The following is a 14,692-nucleotide window of genomic DNA, read 5'->3' as shown; positions in this document are numbered from 1 at the left end:
TGATTAGGAGAATAAAATGGAAACTGCACAAGCATAGCTCAATGATTACGAGAATAAAGTGGAAGGTGCACAAGCATAATGTATGTTATATATAACACTCACTTGAAGTTGTAGGGAAAGAATATATCCTCTTTGTCTGCTTGCTTCTCTAAAAACATTACGATGTTGTCCTCTGTGTCCTTGGCGAAGTCTCGAACCGTAACTTCATGAACTGTGTTTGGGTCTATGAACCCCAGCGGTAGGAGCTTGCCTCTTTTGTATTCCAGCTTCTTCATTCTGCATAATTAAATGTATAGCGTACACAAAGAATATAATGAGGATAATTGTTAGTGCAAATGAATGAGCTACAAACTTAATTACACAAATAAATCACTTATAGGCGTAGCAACCGATGACAGCTTTGTCGAGGGCGTCTTGATTGAATAATCAAACAGTTCTTCTAACTCAATGTTTATCTCGTCTTCCCCCGGAAGTAATGCTCATCTCTAAGATACACCGTGATGTAGGTTTCACATCTTCGACAGGCTTTGTGTACCAGTCATGCAACCTTCGCATCCGAGTCCCTAGACGCGCGAGCTCGCCAGGTTTGACGAGATCAGATCCGTATCTATACTTGTTTACCACTTGAGCCGTTGGATAGTAATCTTCGTACTCAACTGATGCTCCCTGAGCTCTAGCCGCCCGTTCGATCATCGATGCCGTCTCTGGATCATGATATGGCTCCACGATGAAGTGGGGTGCGGCCTGAATGTCCTGCTGTCCAAGGCCGGGCGACTTTTTGCTTCTTTCATCGCTCTAGAGGACTGTCCAAGAGAGCGGTCATAATCAGCTCTCAGCTCAGGTCTCTTCATTCTCGTCTCGGCAAAGTGCTTCACTGTCTGCGGTGGAATAAACATCTTCTTCGGCGCAGTTGCAAGAAACGCCTTTTGCTCTTCAGTCTGCTCATGTGGCAACAACTCTGGAGTCTGTTCCCTCATTGGAGTTGATGATCTCTTCGGAGCTGTAGGAGGTGCCGCGGACCGCTTCCTCTTTTGCTTAGGTGGAAGCGGCGGAGTCTCCTGACGAGGAGGAGGAGGCGGCGGAGTATTTTCACGCGGAGGAGACTGGTCATGGATAGGGGAATCATCATCGCGCAGAGGAGAATCATCACGCGGAGGAGACTGCACAGGTGGCGGAGGAGGCGGAGGTGGCCTGCTTGTTGGCTTCTCACCTGGAAACACAATGTTCTCCTTCCGCCATTGCACGGTGGTTCTACGGGCTTCTCCCAGTTCTTTGATTTCCCCATCTTCACCCGGGGTGCTCAAGCACCAACCCCTCATACTCTCTCAACACTTCATCCACCATCACAACAAGAAAGTCGTCTTGGACCGAACGGCAATGGTAAGACCTTGTAGGTAAGAGGATGCCGACCGCCGCCTTGAAGGATAGGTTGAAAACTTTAACATGCAGCTCACAAGGACGGCTCTCAGTGAGATCATCCACGGGGGGGTAGCGAGGAGGCTCGACCACCTGGTCATCATGATCATCATTATCCACCCGCCGAGAGGAAGCCACGCTGCTTTTCCGGTTTGGTTGAGATTGCGGCGGGCGATGGCATTGAGCAGTGCAGATCTACAGCCTGCCCCCGAGCCATCGAGATGTAAGTACTTGGGTTACCATGGTTAATTGGGCTTGCATGGTGCTCATACCCTCCTCTAAGTTAGCCAGGCGGTCTGTTTCCCTTGCCTTCCTCCTCTCATGGCTTTTATCAGGAAATCTCTTCCTTTCCGCAGGAAAGCCATACTTCCACGGAACGGAGCCTGCTGTGCCTCGTGTTCGTCCGCCGTGTTCTTTGTTCCCAAGGGCGCGTGTCAGCTCATCGTTCTCTCTTTCGGGCTGGAACAACCCCGCCTCCACGTCCCTATGTGCTTTTTCCAGGGCATCAATGGGAACCTTCAGATGAGCTTTCTTATAGATGCACTTCCCTGTTTCTGGATCCAACGTTCCCCCAATCCCGTAGAACCACTCCTTGCACCGTTCGATCCAACCGTGTGTCCCTAATCTGATCCCTTTATCGGTCAGTTCCGCCTCAGCTGCCTGCCACTTAGGACGGTTAGCCCCGTATCCACCTGGACCCGAGAATTTGGTGATATAGCTTCAACGCAGCATTTGCCTTATTTATTTCCGACCTTCTCTTAAATTCTTCGACTCCGTCTTTGTACTTCACGAATTCGTCCCAGTGATTTTTTACCTTCTCACTGTCCGGAGTCTTCTTTAACTTGATAAGGTGGCGCAATCTTTTCTTGTGGCTCTTGAATAGTTCGGCCATCTTCTTCTTGCCAAACTCGCGGAGGGCCTGCTCCATCTTGGCCTTCTCAGCGTCACCCCCCTCTTCGGGTACTATGTTGAAATGTGACATGAGCTTGTTCATAATGCTGTTTTTGGCTACATCATCGATATAAAGACCTTGAGCTTCTTCCTCTGCAGACAGCACTAGTCCCTTCGGCTTGTGCCATTCTCGAACGGTGATCGGGACGTGGTCCCTAACAAGCACTCCGCATTGAGCTATAAATGACTTTGCACCTTTCTCTGGAGCAATCGGTTTACCATCCTTCTCGATGTGGGTGATGTCGTGCCTAACACCGTCATCCAACTTTTTGGCCGGGCCTCGCTTCCTCGACTTTACAGAAGAAGTGCTCGATCCGGAGGGCTAAAAAAGAAATAGTTCATAGTCAGTACAATTACATTAGTTAATGCATCTAGTCGATCAACAGCGGCTTAATTAATTTATATACCTCGGTGATAACTACAGTTCGGGAGCCATTATGATGATCTTGTTCCTCACCGGCGCCACTAGGATCTTCTTCCTCAATATCCTCCGCTCCCTCACCGGAGTCATTCAAATAAGTTGCGGTGACATCGTCACCGCCATCATCCTGGAATAACGTCGTCGTCGCGATCATCCAGAGTACCGTTTGCTATGAGTTCCTCCATGAAATTTTCTTGAATTTCATCTCTCTCCATGCTTTCTACAACGACCTGCAAGCTATACATAGGAACCATCATATGATCAAATTAAGGATAATGCAGAAAACTGAAAATGGAGTTACATATGTGTAGTTCTTAACTAAGGATCGATAATATAGTGCTGAAAGCAGATACTGCAGTTACATGCATACATAGATCGGGTTCATGTTTATTTAACCCTAATACATATCAATCACTACTACAACCACTCAACCGCGCAGACCGGGTCCTAGAGGGCGCCGACCGGGTCCTGAGCCGCTGGGTGTGCCCCCAAAGCCACGGAACAACAACGGGAGCATAGCTAACATGAGATCCCCGCATAACGCTCCATCCGGTCCTATACATGTTGTCTAACGCGTACATGTAACGGCGAACGTGCTGGTCCTCCGCTTCAATGCGCTGAGCTACCTCCTCGGCGGGGCCGGCTCCTCTCGAAACGACCGTGGCCCATAAGACCTCCACCAAAGAATATCCGGGTCGACAACGGGACCCGGATTCCGCACCAAGGTGCGCGACCCGGAAGCTAAGACCTCCCAGTGCCACCCCGGCGGAGCCCAGTCCCGGACCTCCCCCATCTGCTCCATCTCCTCGGTGAGAGTCAGACCACGGCCCGCCGGCTGTCGCTGTCGCGGCATCGTAGCTACGAAAACAAATCATATATGTACTAATATAAATAAAAAATATGATCTTGTGCTAAATAAAAAACTTCACTACTTTTGTACTAACGCCGCGTTCCACGACCCCGGATCGATCGATCCGGATCGGGGGTCGGGAACGACAGCGGGAGCGGTAGCGGGAATTGAATGACCCTGTTATGGGTGCGTCGGCAGGGGCGCCGGCAGTACCGGCACCGCCACGGACTCGGCGCTCCTCCTCGCTCGCTCTTTCTCTATTTCGCGACCCTAAGTCTATGTCGCGGCGGCATCGCTACGGACTCGGCACCGCCACGGTCTAAGTTGTCACACGCGGGGCGGCGCCGACACAAATGAATCTATTTTGTAACTTAATTTTCTAACTTTTTTCTAACTAATTTTACTAACTTTTTTCTAACTAATTTTACTAACACTAACTAACTAATTTTTCTAACTTTTCTCTAACTAATTTTACTAACACTAATTTTCCTAACACACTAACTAATTTTACTAACACCTAACACATTAACTAATTTTACTAACACACTAATTTTACTAACACCTAACACATTAACTAATTTTACTAACACACCTAATATCTACTATACTAAAGATGAACAGCTTCGATTTTTCACAAAATTTTGAGGTTACTTTTTAGACCTTCTGGTGGTGACACGTGTTATCTCTTCTATCTGGTTTCTGAAGTTTCTTTACTGTGTACGCAGTTGGTGCTCCCTTGCATTTTCCTGCAGCTGTTCGGTGTTGTGCAATTGATTCCTACTATATCTATGGTGCTGTGATATTTTTGCACCGCTTGTGTGAGTGTAGCTGCTAGGTACGGTCAAAGCGGCGCTGGTGTCCATGTGACCATGTCCCCATGCCACGCGTGGGCTGTTTTGTGGCCGGACACGTGCTTCATCTCCCGTATCTTCTTCTTGTCCTCTCTTTTCATCATTATTTTTTTACTGATTTTGACCATCCTCTCCTGCTTGATCTTCTCCCCTCCCTGCCACGAGTGCTTCGTGTGCTTGGCCGGGCTGCTCCGGCCGAGACTGGCGCACGATAGGAGCAGGTGGAGAGGTTCTGCTCGGAGAGGAGGCGGCAGATTCAAGCAACATGCTCCTTGATCGGCGGTGATGGAGATGCTACACCGTGAGGATCATCTGAGAGCGACATGAATTGAAGGTTGTCCATAGATTTTTCCCCAGAGCGAGCCCTCCCCATCCGCGAGATCCCCCTGGCCGAGCTCCTCCATGGCGGGCGGCCGTTGTGAGGCTCGGGTCCTGCTCCGATGGTGCAGCGACGCTCCGGCTCACCTGATCCAGCTCCTCACCTGGAAGCGGCCCCTAGCCCCGATGGATTGTCGCTCAACGAGCGACGACGGTGCCTCCTCCTCCTCGCTACCCCCGAGAGGCCGGGACGCGACGCGAACCGGCGGCTGGGCGATGCGGTCCGGCTGGCGTGGGCGGTGGCGGCGGAGCTGTGGAGGAGGGAGGTTGCGGCGAACGCGCGGCTGGCGGTGGCGCGGGCGCGGCTCGCTGAGGCGCTCGCGGAGTTGGAGCGGAATAGGGATTGGCTGCACGGCCCGCTGGCCGAGCTCGGCGGCGGCGAGGCCATGTGCCACCATCGACGCGCTATGGCTGGAGCTTGCTCTGTTTGGGGTGCCGTGTTCGGTCTGGGCCACGCCAACTCTGTGCAGCTTGCCGCGACCAGCGCAAACGAAGCGGGATTGGTTCACGACGGCCATCGGGGAGTTGCATCCTGGGTGCCGTTCTGTCTGGTCTGGGCCACGCCATCTCCGCGCAGCTCGCTGAAACCGGCAGAGACAGAGCGAGGGGGGTTCAGACGGACTGGGGGATGCATCAGGTGCTCGCAGCGGCCAACGAGGACATCGCGCCCACTCCCTGTGAGGCATGCCCTGGCGCCGATGATGCCGTATTGCCGTAAGTACCATGCTCATGTTTGTCATCGTTGAGTAGACAACGGTTGCATCTGTTCATTCAATTATTGCCTCATGCTTTGTTTTGGTTGCAGGGTGGTTTGCCAACCGTATGTTTGCACTGTCTGACCTCATCGAAATGCTGTTGCGGCTATCTGTCGATGCTACCAAGCAGCGGCAACATGGATGACCACATACAATTAAGGTAAGGAATGCCATGATCAACTATGAACTTTCAATTATTTCCCCTGTCTAACATTTTCCATGGGACGTTGCATATTTTAATCTTGCTAGCGCAGAGGTTATATCTCTCTGCAATTGGTTACTGGTTAGTTGGTTCCCATTTTCAGATATTCTAATGTGCTCCATGTGCTAGAACTGAGTTTTCAGCCATCTTTTCTCCTCTTCCACCTTGTGTCGGGGGATATAAGTCTGACGGTAAGGATAAAGAAATACAGCAGCCTTCTTTGTGTTGTTTGACTGAACTACATCTCTGCATGTGAGACATGCTCAAGTAGTAATATAAAATTTTGTTTAACTAATTAGTCTGTACTGAATTTACTCAAAAGTTTCCATCATATATTAATTGTGCAAGAATTTGAAATCCTAAATGCATTCAGTATCCACCTTTTGTTGTGAAGCCATCACATCATGCCGCTCTTGTGCAGTTAGAAAGTTCTTTGGGAGACCTTAGATATTAAGCGGTTAACTTTTGCTCATTTGTTCATTTTGTTTTTCTGATTTTCTTGCAAGTCTTTGGTACAGTTTACAAGGGCAAAAATTGGTCCAATGATTTCTTTTAGATGACATAGCTATATAGGAAGCTTCCCCGCGTAGTACATTGTAACGTTTTCTTTACTTGCCTTAAATAGCGCATTGAAATATCATATCACATCATTCCAATTTAATGTATGGTGCATATAATATTTACATTCACCATGTAGAGAGCCAATACAAATAAGAGGTATGTGTGCTTTTGCTTTGTTAGCATGGCATGGAAAAAATCGGTAACCACAGAGATGATCACCCACTTCCAGAATTCGACATCGAGGAGTAGTTTTCGCAAATGACTTAGCTCATCTAAGAGGCCAACAATGAGGAATGATGATATAAGTCAATTGAGAATCAGATTTGATTATGTAGGCTGTTAAAAGTTCACTGGTTGGTTCATTTTGTCTTGCTCTGCCCTACAAGCATTTCTGCTCAGAAGTTACATTTTTTTTATCATGGTAGTAATGTATACATTTGATTGCAAAGAAGATTTACGAATTCATGAGTTGTTCCCCTGAATGGCAGTAGTCGACACTGATCATTCTATCTAAAATCGAACAACGCTGGGATTATTGGCATAAAAAATTGTTAGGGAGTACACAAGGAAAGATATCAGTAAGAAATCTATTTCCAATGTTACTATATCGCACAAAACCTAACATCATAGTCCTGTTTGTGAACTCTTTTGCAGCAATTCAGGTTTGGCCTATCCTCACCCCAACCCCCTGGTCGTGCAGCATTGGTTGAGTCATAGAAAGCCTAGGTAGCCAATATAGGCAACCATGGCATGAAAGCCCAACGGCAACCACCATTTGATCATAAGATCCTTCCATCGGTGAGATTTCCTCACCCATTCCCTTACTTACCCAGTCACATGTGCTTTGAATTATGTTCCTCTATCTATGTCTGCACCACCTCTGAATCCTATACATGAGCATGCAAAATGAGTGTGTTTTCTTCAGATGGTCTTGAAATAGAGCAGGGAAGGATGCCTAAGTACATATTTGCTGTAATAAAGTTGTCATATCCAATCATTGGCGATTCAGTATTAACTTGTAATCTCACATGTTTTCTTGAGTGAAATGTCACCACTCGGATTCATGTTTTACATAACAACACCCTGTACTACAAGATCTACAAGATTTGTTGCAAAGTGTGTTGCTTCTTCTACACTAATTACAAAATTTGGTTAACGTAGTACATGTCAGTTATATCTGCAAGACATAAGTGTATGTCTATAGTTGATTGTTTATGTACTGCAAGATTTTCCAGTATGAAATCTAGAGGTGTTGTGGTGAATCTTTGATAGATTGGGCAATTATATATTAGGTGTACAATGGTCATTCCATCACTTTTCTTCTAATTCCTTGTGCAAGTAAGCTATATATGTTTAAAGAACGGGTTTCACATTTACTTAAACTTGAGAACATGTTCAAATACTACTGTAGTGCTCTTTTTCTTTTGCGTATAGAGAACATACAAGTTGAGATATATGCACTCACATGAAGTAGATTAACTGGGATGAGTCGGTGATGCATACATATATTCTGTACTAAGCTAGCTTTTAGGATGTTGCAACCAGTTGATAAGTTTTGAGGCACTGCTGTTATCACCATGTCCTGTCAGCATTTGAAGACTTGATACATTCTGGCCCTTTAACATCATATCCACATTTCAGTTGACATAATTTGTGCATTTTACATTTTAGTAAGTGATGATACACATAAGGGATGTGGATGAGCTCCACATGAAGTAATTTGAAATTAAGAAGACCAGAAGATTGGTCGGTTTTCCTCTGTTCCACCAATGTCTTGGTATTGTTAGTTATTCATAGCTTCGTAATTTTAGGCTGCCGGTTGTGGGAACAAAGACTAAACCAAAGTACTAGATAAAACTAAAAGAAGTTGAGACATGCAAAAATAGATTGGATAAGTTTGTGTAAATTCTACAACAAATATGATGGTTGTTTTAAAATAAGTTAGGTGAGATGACTAGATGATGAGATTGCTGAACCAAAAGTTACTTGATGCTCTTCTTAAGGAAGGCAATTTGAGTGCTCCTAGGGTGTAAAGAATTTGAGCTTTAGGTGTACAAAGTTGGGATATATACCTTTTTCTCATTGTATGCCACAGTTGTTGATGTACACTATATATCTTTATCAATTTCGATGGAATTCCATGGTTATTTGATGGTAATGTATTGATATCAAAGTGGGCCAACTATTTTTCTGTTGGTTAGTTTGCATAGTTTGGTTTCGGTTTTATTGTTTTTCAGATCATAATATATACTATTACATTTGTCTCTTTGTTTAAGGTACCAAGTGAGGTTAAATTAGATTGAGAGATGCACAGCCTGGTGCACGCATGCAAGATCAAATTCAGACTGAGGAATGTCAAGTTCCACGGAGGGCTATCAAAACCGGCCATTCCTGTTTCATTTCTCCTTGCCTTGAATCATGTAATATTTAAATATTATATCTCACACACTTCTCTTCAGGGGAACATATATCACTCAGTGTTTTAAACTCTTTGCTTATCAGCACAGATGTGCACAAATAAAAAATCTCAGTAATAAAAAGGTGAGCTATCTTAGATGCTCATCCTCTGGTCTCTAGCACACCTTCACCTCCCCATATTAGCTTCCAGTAGAAATATTTGTTTTGGCTCTCCATCCCATGGCTTGATAAGGGCGCGGCGTGCCGCCGCGCCAGCCCCTGCTAGTACTAACAATAATCTAACAATTTCTAAAAATCTAACAATTTCTAAAAAAACTAAAAAAAAGGGTGTGGCCGGGGGCGCTCACCTTGCTTGGCGCCGGCGGAGATCGAGGACGTCGACGGCGGCGCGGTGGAGAGGAAGGAGACGGGCGCGGGCGGCGACGGCGGCGCGGAGGAAGACGACGGGCGGCGGCGGGCGACGCGGACGAGGCCGGGCGCGGGAGGGCGGCGGCGGCGTGGGCGCGGGAGGGCGGCGGCGGCGTGGGCGCGGGAGGGCGGCGGCGGCGCGGCGCGGCGGCGGCGTGGGCGCGGGAGGGCGGCGACGGCGCGGGCGCGGGAGGGCGGCGGCGGCGTGGGCGCGCGGCGGAGCAGCAGCCCGGCGGCTTCGCCTGCGCGTCTGCGGCTTCGTCTCCGCGGGATTGATCTCCGCGGAGACGAAGTGTTTTCTTTTATACCCCTCCCCTTTGGACCCGGTGCGTGTTACAAACCGGGTCCAAAGGCCCCCCTTTGGACCCGGTTTGTAATACAAACCGGGTCAAAAGGCCATTTTTGCTGCGTTTTTCGCTGCGCGCAAAAGGCCTTTGGTCCCGGTTTGTAATACAAACCGGGTCCAAAGGCCACTGGTTTTAGAAAATTTCATTCCCGCCTTATTTCAAATGAAAAAAAGCCACCGCACTGCCACACGTGTCCACCGCCGCCACCGCCGTGTACTGCCCACCACCGCCACCGCCACCGCCTGGCCACCACCGTCACCGCCATGTACGGGCCACCGCCGTGTACTGCCCACCACCGCCACCGCCATGTACTGCCCACCACCGCCACCGCCGTGTACTGCCCACCACCGCCACCGCCACACGTGTCCCTTCCCCGTGCCACGTGTCGCCGCCGCTTCCACGTGCCTCGCCCCGCCGCCACCGCCATGTACGGGCCACCGCCGTGTACTGCCCACCACCGCCACCGCCGTGTACTGGCCACCGTCGGCACCGCCGTGTACTGCCCACCACCGCCACCGCCACCGCCTGGCCACCACCGTCACCGCCATGTACGGGCCACCGCCGTGTACTGCCCACCACCGCCACCGCCACACGTGTCCCTTCCCCGTGCCACGTGTCGCCGCCGTACAACGACCCTCGGTGGGATGACATTTGGACCGAGACAACCTCCGACGACGAGTAGATCGACTAGACTAGTTGTTTATCTATTTTATTGTATTTTCAATAAAGTCGTTGTGGCAGACGCTGATGATGAGAAAAGTTTCCCGCCAGATTACATGTGGAATTAAAGTACAGAACTCAACTGAAAATTAATTAAGATACATGGCCAGATAGTACTCGTGCCTAGCCCTATAGTACTCGTGCCTAGCTCAACTGAAAATTAATTAAGATACATGGCCAGATTCGACTGTTCGAGTCATTCAGTCATACTCGTGCCTAGCCCTATAGTACTCGCCACTGTAGTCGTCGTAGTCGCCGTCATCATCGTCGCTGGCATCGGGGTCGCGGTAGTCAAACCTCGGCGGGAGAGCACGCGTGGGCTGGGACTGAGGGTAGCGCAGGCGGGGGCCACGGTGGGCCATGACGCCCTGGAGAGTTCGGTCGCGCCACCACAGCCGACGGCCGGCCTCGTTGAAGTTCGAAGGAGGCGGGCCGCCCTCCTCGTGCCTGGCGAGCGCCCTCTCATGCCGATTGATGAAGAAGCTCTCCCAAGTCGGGCTGTAGTCGGGATGCCACTGGGGATTCCTCCGCTGCTCTGGCGTGAGCTCGAAGTAGTAGTGGTTCGTGATGGCCATCTCGCGCGCCACACCTAGAGGGACAGGAGGGACCGGTACCCCTCCGACGCTTAGCAACCAGCCGGTAGGGACGCGGTAGCCCGGCGGGCAGGGGTAGTTCGACGCGCAAAGCGCCTCCGCCTCCCGGAGGGTTAGAGATACGATGGAAGCCATGTGACCTGGTGATGAGGTTTGCAGATATGAGTCTAGATGTGATATGTAAATGGAGGCCAAGCCAACATATATATAGTGAAAAAATGGCGGGAGGACGGAGGCGGGAAGCAGTGGAAAGCGCGGGAAGAAAAATAGGCGGGAACGCAGTGGCGCCAAAAACTGTCGGTGGGATAAGGACGTGTGGGTAACCTTTAGTCCCGGCTGGTGGGTACAACCGGGACTAAAGATCCTTTTTTGTGTCATCTAACAAAACTGTCGGTGGGATAAGGACGTGTGGGTAACCTTTAGTCCCGGCTGGTGGGTACAACCGGACTAAAGATGTCGGCAGGATAAGAACGCATGGGTGGACGCACCGTCGATGAGCTAAAGCATGTAGCTCTCGATCAACTGTCGAATGAACAAGACAAAGTAGAAGAGGTGCCGTGCCTATAAAAGGAGCATCGATACGCCTTGCCAAGCCCCTGAACGACTACATCTCATCTAACAGTGTTGGGGAAAGGGTTGGGAAATCTCCCGTGGCGCATCTCCACTTTTAATATCTTACATACAGTTACATGATTACACAAAAATAAATGGGAAATTGATTGCCATGTTGAGATACTCATTTGTGCCATGAACATTCTTCAATTAACTTGATGATGGAGCATCTTCATCATTTAATTAATCTTCTTCGGCCGTAACCATGGAGCATCTTCATCATTTAACTTGATGCTTGGATCAATGTTCACTCTGAAGGGTGGAATTTCATCAAACTGATTATAATCTTCTGACATGTCTGTCTTGTCCTCCACTCCCACGATGTTTCTTTTTCCAGAAAGAACTATGTGGCGCTTTGGCTCATCGTTTGATGTATTTGTTTCCTTATGTTTCCTTTTTCTTGGTTTGGTAGACATATCCTTCACATAGAAAACCTGGGCCACATCCTTGGCTAGGACGAATGGTTCGTCTCTATACCCAAGATTGTTGAGATCCACTGTTGTCATTCCATACAACTTGTCTACCTGAACCCCGCCTCCTGTTTTGTTGACCCATTTGCACCTAAACAAAGGGACCTTAAAAGAAGGTCCATACTCAAGTTCCCATATATCCTCTATGTAACCATAATATGTGTCATTTGGGCCTTCATTCATTATTGCATCAAAGCGGACACCACTGTTTTGGTTGGTGCTCTTTTTATCTTGGGCGATCGTGTAAAATGTATTCCCATTTATCTCGTACCCTTGGAAAGTCACTACAGTCGAAGATGGTGTCTGGGCCAGCAAGTACAACTGATCTTCAGTATGTTTGTTATTCAGGAGATGTTTTTGCAACCAACCGCCGAAAGTCGACATGTGTTCACGTCTAATCCAATCGTTCGATCGCCGGGTTCTGGGAGCGTAGAAAGTTCTTGTGGTCACCGATATACGGAGCCACCAAGGTGGAACTTTGTAGGACTGTGTAGTGTGCTTGAGTCAAAGAAATCCCGTCCCTACATATCATTGATTTCCTTCCTAGCGTGCCTTTTCCACTTAGTCTCCCTTCATGCCGCGATTCAGGAACACCAATCGGCTTAAGGTCAGGAATAAAGTCAACACAGAATTCAATGACCTCCTCTGTTCCATAGCCCTTGGAGATGCTTCCTTCTGGCCTAGCATGGTTATGAACATATTTCTTCAAGACTCTCATGAACCTCTCGAAGGGGAACATATTGTGTAGAAACACAGGACCGAGAATGGAAATCTCATCGACCAGGTGAACGAGGAGATGTGTCATAATATTGAAGAAGGATGGTGGGAACACCAGCTCAAAACTAACGAGACATTGGACCACATCATTCTGCAACCTCGGTAGAATTTCTGGATTTATTACCTTCTGAGAAATTGCATTGAGGAATGCACATAGCTTCACAATGGGCAGTCGAACATTTTCCGGTAGAAGCCCCCTCAATGCAATCGGAAGCAACTGTGTCATTATCACGTGACAGTCATGAGACTTCAAGTTCTGGAATGTTTTCTTCTCCATATTTATTATTCCCTTTATATTGGAGGAGAAGCTAGACGGGACCTTGATACTGCTAAGACATTCAAAAAATATTTCCTTCTCTGCTTTTGTAAGAGCGTAGCTGGATAAATGACGTCCTTTAACTCTCTCATGCAGCTTTTTGGGGTCTTTCCAACGTTGCTGGTCCTCCCGTGCTTCTGGTGTATCTTTTGTCTTCCCGTACACACCCAGAAAGCCTAGCAGATTCACGCAAAGATTCTTCGTCACGTGCATCACATCGATTGAAGAGCGGACCTCTAAGACTTCCCAATAGGGTAGATCCCAAAATATAGATTTCTTCTTCCACATGGGCGCGTGTCCGGCATCGTCATTCGGAAGCACCGTCCGCCAGACCCTTTCCAAATATTACATCTAGATCCTTGACCATACCAAATATATCAACACCATCACGATGGGGAGGCTTCCTCCGGTGATCAGCCTCACCGTTGTAATGCTTGCCTTTCTTTCTTACGGGATGGGTAAGCCTAAGAAATCGACGATGCCCCAGGTACACGACCTTCTGACCTTTTTCCAAATAATCACCTTCGAGCTCATGTAAATAGTGTGTGCATGCATTGTATCCCTTGTTTGACTGTCCTGAAATGTTACCAAGAGCAGGCCAGTCATTGATGGTTACGAAAAGCATTGCTCTTAGGTCAAATTCCTCCTGCTTGTGCTCGTCCCACACACGTACACCTGCTAGGGACCACAGCTGTAGAAGTTCTTCGACTAATGGCTTCAGGTACACATCAATGTCGTTCCCGGGTTGCTTCGGGCCTTGTATGAGCACTGGCATCATAATGAACTTCCGCTTCATGCACAACCAAGGAGGAAGGTTATATATACAAAGAGTCACAGGCCAGGTGCTATGGCTGCAGCTCTGCTCTCCAAAAGGATTCATGCCATCTCAGACCGAGACCAAACCGTAAGTTCCTTGCATCCTGTGCAAAGGTTGGGAACTCTCTATCGATTTTTCTCCATTGGGAGCCATCAGCAGGGTGCCTCAACATCACGTCTTTCTTACGGTCTTCTTTGTGCCATCGCAACAACCTAGCATGCTCTTTATTTCTGAACAAGCGTTTCAGCCGTGGTATTATAGGAGCATACCACATAACCTTGGCAGAACCCTCTTCCTGGGGCGCTCGCCTCAACATCACCAGGGTCATCTCGTCTGATCTTATACCGCAATGCGGTGCACACCGGACATGCATCCAAATTCTCGTACTCATCGCGGTAGAGGATGCGATCATTAATGCATGCATGTATCTTTTGCACATCTAATCCTAGAGGGCAGACAATCTTCTTCGCTTAAATGCGTACTTTGGCGGGCAATTCGTTACCCCTTGGAAGCTTCCTCTTAATTATTGTCAAGAACTTTCCAAATCCTGAGTCGGTGACACCGTTCTGCGCCTTCCATTGCAACAATTCCAAGTGTCTTTGCCTAGCTTTTTATGGCCATCTTCGCAAGTTGGGTATAACAATTTGTTGTGATCTTCTATCATCTTGTCGAAGGCCAACCTTTCCTTTTCAGTTTCACATTCTCTCCTTGCATCAGCAATGGCCCGGCCAAGATCATCATCAGCAGGCTCATCTGGTGCCTCTTGATCTTCTACTTCATTGTCTTCATTGCCTTCTGCAGTATCATCGTATTCAGGGAAATTGGGATA

General features: G+C 48.3%; 1 protein-coding gene across 1 annotated transcript; it reads left to right on the top strand.

Annotated features, from left to right (window-relative positions):
• The first annotated feature begins 4,796 nt into the window (after positions 1–4,796).
• On the top strand, positions 4,797–8,197 carry LOC127296515 (uncharacterized). The gene is made up of 3 exons (XM_051326620.2): positions 4,797–5,581; positions 5,673–5,782; positions 7,040–8,197. Exons 1-2 carry the CDS (start codon positions 4,930–4,932, stop codon positions 5,765–5,767), a joined length of 747 nt encoding a protein of 248 aa, XP_051182580.2. The 5' UTR covers positions 4,797–4,929; the 3' UTR covers positions 5,768–5,782; positions 7,040–8,197.
• The last annotated feature ends 6,495 nt before the right edge of the window (positions 8,198–14,692 follow it).

This window comes from Lolium perenne, chromosome 4, assembly GCF_019359855.2.
Source record: "Lolium perenne isolate Kyuss_39 chromosome 4, Kyuss_2.0, whole genome shotgun sequence".
In the NCBI taxonomy this organism is placed as follows: domain Eukaryota; kingdom Viridiplantae; phylum Streptophyta; class Magnoliopsida; order Poales; family Poaceae; genus Lolium; species Lolium perenne.
This window is presented reverse-complemented; position numbering and strand designations above follow the sequence as displayed.

Coding starts and splice junctions, on each gene's coding strand:
- LOC127296515 (XM_051326620.2), top strand. CDS start 4,930: ATGGTGCAGCGACGCTCCGGCTCACCTGATCCAGCTCCTCACCTGGAA. Junction 5,582..5,672: donor GCCGATGATGCCGTATTGCC/GTAAGTACCATG, acceptor TTTTGGTTGCAG/GGTGGTTTGCCAACCGTATG.